General features: G+C 39.0%; 2 protein-coding genes across 3 annotated transcripts in view; one reads left to right on the plus strand and one right to left on the minus strand.

The window, feature by feature from the left end:
• Nucleotides 1-12,779, minus strand: part of LOC146634213 (uncharacterized) — a 132,391-nt gene that overhangs the window by 54,120 nt on the left and 65,492 nt on the right. The window contains exon 10 of one of the 2 annotated variants that reach the window (XM_085375237.1): nucleotides 12,498-12,505. In XM_085375237.1, coding sequence (XP_085231363.1) covers nucleotides 12,498-12,505 — 8 coding nt within the window. Of the gene's footprint in view, nucleotides 1-11,615; nucleotides 12,506-12,779 lie in introns of those variants that run through there. The other variant, XM_085375300.1, reaches the window with a different exon arrangement.
• LOC146634214 (C-X-C chemokine receptor type 2-like) lies at nucleotides 5,603-6,541 on the plus strand. Its single transcript, XM_085375943.1, has one exon. It carries the CDS (start codon nucleotides 5,603-5,605, stop codon nucleotides 6,539-6,541), a length of 939 nt encoding a protein of 312 aa, XP_085232069.1.

Here is a 12,779-nt window from a genome sequence, read left to right on the forward strand (position 1 = left end):
TTTGAGTGTGTTCATAGTTTTATTTTGGAGATACATCAATTTTTATATACTGCAGGAAAAACGAAAAAACAATCCTATGATGCAAATTTGCAAAGAAAACAGCAGGTGCATCAAAATAAACTATTTCCAGCAGTGCAATTCGAGTTCTAAGCATCCCAGAAACTATTCAGAAAAGTCAAACATGACCAGTATAGGCTTTTAAGGCCTACAAGTAAAAAACTACATTTCCGCGAAAATGATGTCACTTCCGGTTTCGGCCAGGAAATGGCGGACATGTGATAGTTCGCGCTGACGTCTGTTTCACTGTGGGAAGTGTTACGAACAGCTGATCGGATCGGCGAAGCGTGTTTCTGGAATATTATGTTTTTGTTCCTGCAAGCGCTTTTTATGCAATTTTTGCAAAGCTTTATGTGGAAGGAAACCGTGACCGAGGACAAGCTGATGGCATAAGATGTAAGTGGGGCTTACATCCGGTTTCATATGCAAAACAAATTATTGCGCTAGCTTACACGGTCCAGATTCTACAGGGATTTAAAAATAGTTACACCAAACGGAGCGTGCTGCTCTGACCGGCTTTAAAGGGTTAACAATGACTTTAAAAAATAATATAAAATAGTGTGCAACACCACTGAAGTTGTTTTTTTTTAACCTCTCTTTTCAACCAACAGCAGTCACTCTCCTCTCCAAATAACTTCTGCTTAGCTTTCCGAGCTTCCCTCGGGTCCTCTTAATCAGCGCTCTCCAACCTTTTTTGCGCCACGGACGGTTTATGCCCGACAATATTTACACGGACCGGCCTTTAAGGTGTCGCGGATAAACAAGGGAGGGGCTAATAATCGGCTCAGTCATTTTTAATGATCGTTGAAAGCCCAGATCGTAATCGTGATTAAAATTCGATTAATTGAGCAGCCCTATGGGTTATATCTATCAAGAACCAGTGGTATGTGTGAGATTTGGACCCAAAAGTACACTCAATACATGTTGAACTATTTACAAGATTTATTTACAAAATGTGAACTCAAAAACTAGAATATGACTTAAAATGTTAATGGGGAACCTAGAGCGGAAGAAGGCTGTAGCCAGAGAATGAACACGTTGAGAGCAATGAGAACAGGAGAGAGAGGTTACTGAGCAGGACAGCGAGAGAGTGGCCAGAGGTGAGCATGGATTGACATGGAATGGGCCGTGAGGGTGTGCTGTGGGGCAAGCACAGTGACAGGACAGGGTTAAGTTCCTGGGAGTCAAGAGGAGGAATCCAGGAGAGTCACGATGGGCAGGAGGGCAGGCAGGTGAGCAGCGTGAGTATGGAACCTTTGGTTTGTGCACTGACTGTAGTGTTGGAAGTGACCAGAACCAGTGCTGGAGAGAAAGCACGGCAGGAGGAGAATCTAATGGAGCTGCAGACGGAGAGGCAACATTAGACACAGAACTGACGAGCATGAAGCTGAACACGAGGAGGCCAAGTTACCAGTGATGGTAGCAGGACAAGCTGGCGAACACTGGCATGCGGTGCTGGTTTAAAAAGCCTCCTGCTGATTGCCGTGGGATGAGGAGCAGGTGAGATGCTGAAAACTAAACCCTAGAAGATGGAAGCTGGAACTCTTCTCACAGACAGGCAGGATGGAAGCAGTCAGTTTCCATATGTGTGACCCCTAAACTGTGCAAACCTGAGATGCTGTTTGAAGCAGTTATTTAAAGATATTGTGTTTGTAACAAGGGCTTGTACTACATATGAAATTAAAAGGGCAAAAACTGGGTTGAGTTCAACAAAATTCAGCTGAATGAAATAAATGATAAACATAACTATAACACAGCTGCATGAAACAGACTTAAAAGGCAAAGAAAATCATACAAATGTTTTTGTCTATGTGGAGAGGTCAGACTAAAACTTTATGTGGCCCGTGTTCGTCTTATTAATGATATAACCTTCTTCTTCCTAAAAGGAAACTTATCATTATCTAAAATTCAATGCATTTTATGTGCCTCTTGTTTAGCCTACAACATTATAGGCTGAGGGATGATGAAGCTCTGACTGAGACAGTCACTCAAATCATGTGGAGAAATAGTCCTGACAATGTCAGTAACTAGGATGGCAGGGAGTTAGATGACTGGAGAGTGAGATCAAGTAAAAAGAAACACAAAAATCTTCAGCTCGAAATTAAAATGCACGACTGTCTTAGATATATTAATGTCTCAGTGAAGAGCTGTCTCTTAGCTACAACGTTGTGATTAAGTGTTAAACTAAGCATGATAAAACTATACACAGACATAGAAAATGTTTTTGTGTGAGCAAAGAAAGTTGTTCTAGGAAGCCAACATATTTTCTTTGTTGACAGTCACATCTCTGTAGCAGTGCTTTTGTGGTTTTTGTGTATATGTCATATCTGTGCTCAAATTAGAGTTGTGAAGTGAACAGGAAGTGTGGCTGCTACGCTGTTGCTGTATTTGTACTGATGTCACTGATGATAAGGCAGTACTGTAAGGAGTGTGGTATAATAGGGCCGACATAGAAATTTATTCATTTATCCTTTTGTTGTTGTGGCTCTTTTTGTCGTTCGCGTTTTGGTTGATCCTCAGCTGCATTTACCACTTTGCTTTTGCTTGATTGTAATGGAACTTAAGTAGGTCCCTCTGACCCGCTGGCAGAGCAAAGCTCCTTTCCTTCATCTCTCCTCCTCTAGATACTAATGTTCAACAGAAGGCAAAAAGGTAAATCTGGTGTTTAGAGGCAAGTAGTGAGGTATTCATCCCATTCAGCCAGAGGCTTCATCACCTGTATGTGTCAGCTGTCTCTAACCATTGATCCTCTAAGGTGGACAGTGAGTCGAGTCTTTGAGTTATCCAATTATGGTTTTAGCTACCATAACTGGATAGTGCAAGTCTCTAATTCACACCTGTATTGATGTGATCATTCGATTTTGAGATCCACTGAAATCATCCAACAATGGAGATGGAGATAACGCCCACTCACATCCTGGGCCATCTGACCTCAGGAATTCGCATGATAAGGTGGGGCCAGGTTTCACAATGAACTCACCCGAAACTCTGGCTGATTGGGACCCACACCCAGTTTCACACCTTGTCTCAGGCGATTAGAGGATCATCAGGGGGTCCTTTTGTCCCTCTGTGGGGGGTCACTCCCACTAGGTTTATATCTGGGACTCCCCACCATTTGACCTTAGAACTGAAGAAGCTTCTCGGATGAGAAGTGAAACATCTTCAAGTAACTTAAAGAAGTCCAGACGCTTTTCTTTGCAAGCTCCTTTGACTACGATGACCTGGATGACTGAGAACCTTCACAGACAACAATGGAGATGAATAAAAAGTTCTTTTTGATTCAGTGTTTGATATCATTTTATTTGTTTAGCCTTTGTTTAGACATCAGTCTTTTGGTGGGTTTTTATTTTTGTTTGTTCATTTTTTTTTTTTACCAGACTGGGAGCATCTAATGATGTGCCAAATAAAGTGGCAAAAATATCTTCATTATTTTATGTGTTATTTGGATAAGGATGTCAATTTGGTTCATAATTGTCACAGATCAAGGTCAGATCCAATTTTATGACCAATTAAAATTTTCACACACTTTTTTCTGCTGCTGTACTAAATTGCACACAGAGGTGAAGCTCGTGTGACATTTATTGTGGGAGTATGGAAATTTTGCATACATATCACATACTTTCTAATAATGTTCCCCTAACTATTAACCAACTTCAGAAAATTTCACTCATTATCTAGTGTTGCAGACGATCAACTGTGCCTGAACCACTGCAGGTTAAGCAACTGACCACTCAGCAGTCAGGTGAAGAAATATGGTAAACTGGAATATAAAAACAGCGAACCTGTACAGCTCGAGGAAACTCACTATCCAGATTGTCCAAGTTTTTGCTGCTGCAAACAACCTTTTCTGTTTCTTTCTTTCTCTTTCTCTGAGGATATAGTACAGAACTCCGAATGATATCTTCTTCCATGATGATTTATCCTCAAAAAATGGTTTTCAGTCTCCCTAACTGAAACTGGACAACATGTGAAGTCTGAATGCAAAGACAGCTCACAAGATCTCGTCTCTGTAGACAGACTCACACGTGCCATGCTGATCTGTCATGTGGCTCATTTCTCTTTGTTGTTTCAGGTGATGTTGGCAAAAGATGTAGTTAACAAATCTTTTTTGATAGATAGATTGGGTAAAAATATAAGGATTATTCTTATTTAATCATTTAAATCTTATTTCAATACAAATAATTCTGATGTACTTTGCACTGAGTTTATATCTCATATGTGTTTTGCCTCTGGTGTCTCTTTGAGGTGTAACATTCACTTGTAAATAAACGGGACTTCTCACAATTGCAGTTCACACCTTTGTGACTTTTTCTGCAGCACATACATTGCTAGGGTGTGGTGTTCACACCATAAATAAAGCCTCATCCACAGTGTGATGTGTGGACAGCACGCCTTTGCTCAGTCATATTATGAATTTGTTCACATGCAGGGTTTATGTCGTGTGAGCAATGGCCTCATGTTGATTTACTTATAGAAACATAATAAATAAATGTCATAAATAAAAGAAATACTTTACCATTTCCTAGATGGCAGCAGTATGAACCCGAGTGAGTGGGGTTAGCAGCAATACGAATCAAGTCAGATCCTACTGGACCTCCTGTAGTCTACTATGACCTTCATCCACTTTAACCCCACAAATTTGTGACAAAGATGTTGTTATGATCTCTCTCTCCAGCTGTGTGTCCTCCCAGTTAGTTTGGTTTGGAGTTCCTCACAGTTTAGATTTTGTATGTTGTAACTTAGCAATATTTTTGTAACTTAGTTTCGCCGTTTGGTTCCTCAGTCTTACCTGATTCACACATATGGCAGAAACAGGAAATGTGTTTGCAAAGCTGTTGCTATCTGCACGAATTCTACTTGGTATAATACAAAAAGGGACGTCACAGAGAAATCAGGGTTTATTGTGCTTTTGTTCTCTTTGCTGTTTTTCTTGTGTCCTTTTTGGATTTTTGATAGTCTGCTGCACACAGGTGAGTAGGTAAGCAGGGCCTTGTCACCTGTCTTCTTTTTACTCCTCCTGGCATCACCAAATGCCCACCTAAGCCATGATAGTGTTGATGTGTGTTAGAATTTGGGGTCCATCAAAATCAGCATCTTGGTTTTGTGTCTTTTTGAGGGTTAGACAAACAATTAGACTTGGGGCCAGATGTACTAAACTGCTCAATCTATGTCTCACGTATTGTCAAAGCTCATGCAGCTGAATTTGTGTAGGTTCACCAGTAAAACGGGTGTTAGAGCACAGCTCATGCGATCACATTGAAAACAGTGTGTGCTGTTCATGGTCCTAAAATTGTTTGATCAGCATCTATCAGAAACTTCAAAGCAAATGAAAACATCAAAATGAAAAAGGAGCTGCGATGTCTTGTGCCTGTCAAGTCAAGTCTTGATCATTTTCAGGATAAGATCCGAAGTTGGTGTTGTCATCCCTTTATTTTTGTGCATACACTTCCTGTTTGTTTGATTTTTGTTTTTTGTATATTTACTTTTGGCTAAACCGTTGCTTTTATTGCTATGGTTAAAATATCATTGTTTTCTGTCCACAGCCATGTCATTTGTCTATGTCTTTGAAGATGATTTCTTTTGGAACAATTATTCCTATGATTACAACAAATCCAGAGAATCATTCTCTCCAGATCCAGATACCTTAGTATGTGGATATGAACCTTTGGAACCTACAGCAGTTGTGATCCTGTGCGTCATCTTCACAGTCATCTCTGTATTGGCCATATTCGGAAACCTGCTGGTAGGATGGGTGATCAGAACCAGCCAAGAAATTTTGGCTCCATCAGATGTGTACCTGTTCCAACTGACCATAGCAGATGGACTGCTGGCTTTAACGCTTCAGTTCTGTGTTGCAGCACTAACTCGAGGATGGCTCTTAGGAGACTTCCTTTGCCAACTCCTCCACATCGTCATGGATGCGAACTTCTACACCAGCATCATCTTCCTCACCTGCATTAGCATTGATCGTTACCTTGTGATTGTGCGCGCCAGGGAGACACTCAAGAGTCACCAAAAGATGTGCAGCAGGATCCTCTGCACAGTGGTGTGGGTTCTCGGTTGTGCCCTTGCTCTGCCTACTCTTTCCATTCGCTTTGACATCTCTACCGCATGGAGGCTCGCGATTCAGGGGTTCATTCGTGTTTTTGGCTTTTTGGTCCCTGCGATTGTCATGATCTCCTGCTACAGTATCACTGTTTCACGGCTGCTGCTCACTCACGGTTTCCAGAAGCACCGAGCCATGCGGGTGATCGTAACCATCGTGGTTGCGTTTCTGCTCCACTGGACACCATACCAGATAACCATGGTGATAGACATACTGCTGAGGGCTGATTTGGTACAGCATGACTGTGATACGAGGAGGTCGTTAAACACAGCCTTGGTTGCAACCCACTGCCTGGCTCTGCTGCACAGCTGCATCAACCCATTCCTCTATGTTGCTGCAGAAGAAAAGCTCAGGAAGAAGATGAAGCTGCTTTTTTAGAGAAAAGACAGACAGGAAAGTATGTGACGCTCAAAATTCAGGAGGTCAACATGTCAGTAGATTGATCTGAAGGTCATAGTGATAATAATGCTATTTAAACTATGTTTCTTACTGCCGTTGTTTGTACTGATAACAAATAGCAAATATTGGGAATGATTATATAAAGTCTCTAAATATTTCACACTTGACCTCTGACCTCACTTTTACATTTCACATCAGTCTTTCTTTCAAGTTGACCCCAAAATCTGTTATTTTTACACATACTTTAAATTTTAAAGTATGTGTAAAAAGAAGAAAGACAACGAAATGGACATACACAAAATACAACGCTATCCCCTTAAAAGTAAATGTTGCCCAGGGAGTGAGCTGCCTTGGCTTAAGTTTGGGCTCCCTGAGTGCTTCTTGCTTATTACTGTCATCATCACTAGTTGTAGTTGTACAAACTATCCAGCAGATGGCAATGAAGACCAAGAAGTTGTATAGACAAATACGTGACATTAAAAAAATTGAGAAAAAACAAGATTTAAGTGTTTATTATGCAGAATTTTCAGAAACAAATAAGTAATTCGCACACTCACACGCAGTCAACTTCCAGATAAACTTTGTTACTAGCCATTGGCTATGTTGAACCCGGCAGAGTCCCAAATGATCATTATTTGAACTTAAAGACTTGACACCTGCCCTAAATGTGTTTTCAGGCAGAGGATGAACAGAGGTACTGCATAAAGGGTCACTGTGTGATAAATCATCACACCAAGTCAATTTACTTAAATGCAGAGCTGATAATGAGCACAGCAAAGTGTACTTAAATAATTTTGTGAGTTTAATTCTTCATTGACTTTAGTTTTGTTTGTTTGTCCAATTCAATGCACACTGTTAGAAAATACTTGTAACAGGCTCTGCAGGCATTTGTTGTCAATTTTAAAGCGACGTTGATAAAATGTTGTATTAATAATTTTGATGTGTGTTTTTTCTGTTTTGTTTTTGGTATATTAATTAAAGGTTCATTTAATTAACATGTTATAGAGCAAGTTATTACATATTAAATCTAAAACCGTACCCAGATGTAGAAAATGGTGTCAGTAGAGAAAGTAGTTCTAGGAAGTAAGTGCATCACTTTTGTTTATATGCCATGTGGGCTTAGAGTAGAGAAGTGAAGCGGACATGAAATGTGGACGTTAAATCATCGTTGTGTCTTTGATTTTCTTTGTTCTTTTCTTTCTGAGTAATCCAGATCAGTCTTTAGATCTGTTATATTTTGCCATTTTGATTTTGCAACTGTTTATTTGTGTATAACCTCTGTCTTTGTGTGTAATAAAATGAAGTAGGTCTATTGAAAGAACTGGTATCGTTTCTGTTTCTGTGAATTCTGATATTTCTGCATTGACTGGTCTGTACATGAGCTCCAAGTCAACAGTACATCTATGCTGTCGTGACCAAATGGCCCCAAAGTCACGTCTGTATTTGTGGTTTTATGGTCTTTATGGTAATCTTAAAGGTAGTCTGAAAAAATGCATTTAAGAAAGCTTTTAAATTATTTAGACACCTTTGCTCTGAGTCATTTTACGAGTACAGCACGAATGCAAACAATATATTCAATAAAAGTGTGGGTTTAATGTACATGTACAAGCCACATGTTCAAGATCCACAAAGTTTATTTTCCAGAGCAATGTCATGGAATCCTTTTTATTCAGGAAAGTGATCGTGATTTTTTATTTTACTTTCCCCCCCAGCAAATCACCGGGCTTCGGTGTGCCTATTTGCTGCTGCTGGGTCTTATGTAGTTACAATGAATTAAATGAATAATAAATTAAATTTTATGTTCTTTATAGAATTTAATGTAATGTCTCTGGCTTGAGTAGCCAGCACTCGTAGAGATCATTAAACACCCGTTTTTAATTAGCCTGAAGGAGAACTCAAGGCTTAACACTGATAATAACTGATAGCTGCCCTGATATCGGTTATCGCTATATGAGGTTTTAGGTTTTGTCGAGCCAACTACCTCAAAGGAAGCTGGGCTGTGTTGAACTTCCTTCACAGTAGAAATATAACATAGAAAATAATGCATCTTCCAAATTTTGGGGGACGTCCATAAAAATTCACATCTAATGTAAACACAGAAATAGTAAAACATGAGCAACGATTAAGGATCAAAGTTGAAAGGAATTAAACATCATGTTATGTTGATTATGTTGAGATTGGCTGTTATGGATGTAATGCAATGAGGTGTTATTACTGACAGCTTGTTGATGCTGATTCATCTGTCAAAGTATTATTGTATAGTTTGTGTTGTTTATGTTGTTATTAATGTCCATATAGAACATGTATAATGTCTATATGTAAATCGTAATAGTAATTCATATTTTTATACTTGCGCTTGTTTCATATCCTCTTCTGGTTGAGGATTACAATGACACCCTCTCTCGTCTCCAATTGGACCTTATTGCTGAGATGGTATTTAAACCGCCTTTAAGATAAAGTAGTACCATAATAATTGTAACAATCAGTTTCTTTTGTCCCAGGACACTCTGCTTATAACTCAATCACTTTATTTTCATATTTTTAAGAACTAAATGATTACATTTGACTCCTAAACTAAAACTGTGCTCGCAAGGCAAACACATATCCAGTCATTAGTTTTGTTTATTAAACCCAAATACATAAGTGGATCAAGTATAGTGCTGCTGCTGTTAGTTGAAGAAAAACATTTCATTACTTCTGGAAAACTGATTTGTTTCCAAACCGTTCTGTTGCTGACTGACCAGGAAAAGTGGTGCTGAGAAGTGGCAAAAAGCAGGACTGATATATTGTTGTTTGACCCATGGAGAGTATAAAACACAGACATAGTCACAGTAATATCTCCCACTGGATTGGGACTCCACATTTTAAACTCTGAATTGTGGCGTTTTGGTCATCACTGTGTCATGTGGTATTTCTTGAAGCCATAAGTTGCCTTATATCGATGAAAGGCTCGAGATGAAAGCAGAAAGCTCTATTCATAAACTGTATCAGTGAAACATACAGAGACACATATATATTTGTTTTAAGTAATCGTCTAAATACTAGAATTTCAGTCCTGAGATGGTCTGTAAAACACAGATATTAGTAACATTAGCTTGATGAATTCAGGGTTTGTTTGGTATCCTGGATGTTCAGGTTTTTATGTGATGATTTACAGAAGAAAAGTTGCATTTCCAGTAAACTATCAAGGGTCACGTGGGATGGGTGGGTGATCAAAAGTTACATAATATGAAAGGTCTAATTTTTATCAACAGTTTGATGCCACCCCTCATCTTGTAGTGATGATTTTTTCTGGGTAAAAAGAAAACAAAAAATGTGTTAAAACAATCTAATCAGTGGCTGAAATTACTGATGAGACAGAGGGTTCCAGATATTTTCACCTTTTTTCTAAGAAAAACACTGCAATTCTTCAAGCATCGCTGTAAATACAACTATTTATTGCCCACCAGTACAATAACACACACAGAAAGCTCTCGTGTTCATCAGCTTTTCACAGTCATTTCTGTAAATATTTGAATATTTGTGAATATTTGACAATGTTTGTAGTCTGGCCTCTCTACGCCACTGCAATGGATTTTAAAAAACAATCAAGTTTGTGATTCCAAGTGCATCTTTTATGTAAGGGGTTTAACTTAACTATTGCATTAACTCATTGGGTTTAATATATATTTGCTTTTATTTGTATCATATTTGCTTTTATTTTTTATTTTTTAGCGGGGGCAGATTATTTAACTTTTATATTTTACAGCTCAGTGTATATCAACCCACTAGTCACTTCATTAGGCATGGCTATTCAGCTGCCACACAGCCACACAGTTTTTCAGCCGTGTGTGGTTGTTGGTCCAGATGGTCATGTCACACGTTTTTATCCTTGTATTTTAGCTCATTTTAATCTTTCAATCTTGCAAACATGGATGTTTTTGGAAAGATGTTATGAAATATTTTAGGGTTTCAAATGGAAATAAATTTTTGTACCAAACTCTCTGTTCTTAGATTATTTTTGAAGACTAAGACTATGGTGACACCAAAACAGACCAAACTGTTTGAAGAGTACGGCCATCACCACCATCAGAATCACCGTCACTGAAGATATAAATACTGAAGCTCAATAAAAATACTAAAATGCCTTTAGTTGATTCAGTTGCCTTAGCTCATTGTAGAGCAATCTCCAACTTTCCTCTTATTTTGGAAGAGTAGTTGTGGTAGATGAGGTCAGGATCTGGAGTGCATACTGACCACTGCTGAAGGTTACGAATGATCTAATCGCCTCTGATAATGGACTCATCTCTGTGGTTGTCCTATAAGAACTCCGAAGCTTTTATTTTGGTATTTCCGTTGATTCGTACAATAAATTTGCATATTAGCCTAAACATTTAGGTTTAACATTTAACATTTAGCATTTAGATTTGACATTTAGATTTAGATTTAAATATAATATTTAGATTTAACATTTAGCATTTAGATTTAACATTTAGATTTAGATTTAAATATAATATTTAGATTTAACATTTAGATTTAAATATAATATTTAGATTTAATATTTAACATTTAGATTTAATATTTAGATTTAATATTTAACATTTGATGAAAAGTTACAAATATTTTACTAAATGTTGTAAAAAATTACTCGAAAAAATATGTTTTTGTAAGGTTTTGAGCTAAATGTGGAAAAATGTTGCCGTTAATTTCAGCATGTTTCACTTTACAAACGGCGCCCCATAAGCAGGACACATTTAACTTAGCTGGGTTAGTTTGCTTTGTTTCTCCAAATCTTAATGTGATTAGTTGTAAATTCTTTACTTTACAATTTAAAGCGCCTTGTGGTGACTGCTGTCATAAATTGTCACTATATAAATAAACGTGAATAGAATTAACAAAGTCAGAAAGTGCTTTAGCCTGAAACACCAGCCACAACGACCCCTAAGGTCCAGCTGTCAACTATGATGTAAGGGCTAATGTGTTGATGAGTTTAGTCTGACCCATAATTTATGTTGGAAGCAGTGGAACAGCAGCAGAGCTGAAGGCAGAACTGATCGATTCTGGAACGATGACTTCATTCCCCTTTGTACTGAGGCTGCCTCTTCTCCTTGAAAGCAGACAAGCCTTCCAAACGGTCTTTGGTTGGTATCACCTGGGAATAACAAGCCTCTTCTATTGCCAGACCTGTAGATAAATCCACCTCTATCCCCTGGTTAATTGCCAACTTTGCCATCCTTATTGCAATTGGGCCCTGGGGGTTAATCTCCCGTGCAAGCTCCAGAGCCCTCAAGTAGGCAGCATCTCCACTGTTATTCTGCTCCACAGAATGACTGACAAGACCCATTTGTTGCGCCTGTGTTCCATCAACCACTCGTGCAGCAAAGATGAGCTCCTTGGCAAGAGAGACGCCAATCACCCTAGGGAGACGTTGTGTACCACCTGCTCCAGGAATAATTGCAAGTTTAGTCTCAACTAGTCCCATTTTGGCAGTATTGGAGGAAATTCTGATGTCACAAGCAAGGGCCATTTCCAAGCCTCCTCCTAAGGCAGCACCATCAATTGCAGCAATTGTTGGTACTGGCAGGTTTCCTAGCTCTGTAATAAGGGCTCGTGCTTTGGATACAAATGGTCCCACTTCGCTCTGGTGCATCTTGGCCCTCTCCTTCAGATCTGCACCTGCACAAAATATACCAGGAACCAAACTACATAAAATTACACTGCGCACTTTTTTATTCTTCTTGATGTCCTCCACAGCTTCAAACATCATTTTCACAAGATTTTTGTTTATGGCATTTTTAGCTTTTGGTCGATTTATTCCAACGACCACAATACCGCTGTCTTCTCCGTCCAGGTATCTAACGTGCAGGTCATCCTTTGAGTCGGAGCTGTAGTATCGCGTAACAGCACCGTGACCATTCAGGCGAGGACAAAGCACAGACTCCGCCCCTTCCTCCACCTGACACACTGAAAGGACAACAAACACAACATGAGCTGTACAAAGTGTGATTGGTGTTCACAGAGCAGCATCATGTGACTCTTGTTCTGCACTAAATGAAGCGATGGAGTGGCGCCTCCTTCAGGCAGAGAAACAGCTCATGGAGAGAAATAATTATTAGAGCAAAATCAAGAGTGGAGCTGCAAATAAGGCCGAGAGGAACGCTGCAGAAAACTGTTCAAGTGTGAATTCATAATTTCATAGATTTCTTTGAGCACTAAAATCAGAGCTGCTTCTATTTCT

The sequence above is a fragment of the Diplotaxodon limnothrissa genome, linkage group LG3 (assembly GCF_057381915.1).
Source record: "Diplotaxodon limnothrissa isolate DT_005_m linkage group LG3, D_limnothrissa_male_GT1.1, whole genome shotgun sequence".
Taxonomy (NCBI): domain Eukaryota; kingdom Metazoa; phylum Chordata; class Actinopteri; order Cichliformes; family Cichlidae; genus Diplotaxodon; species Diplotaxodon limnothrissa.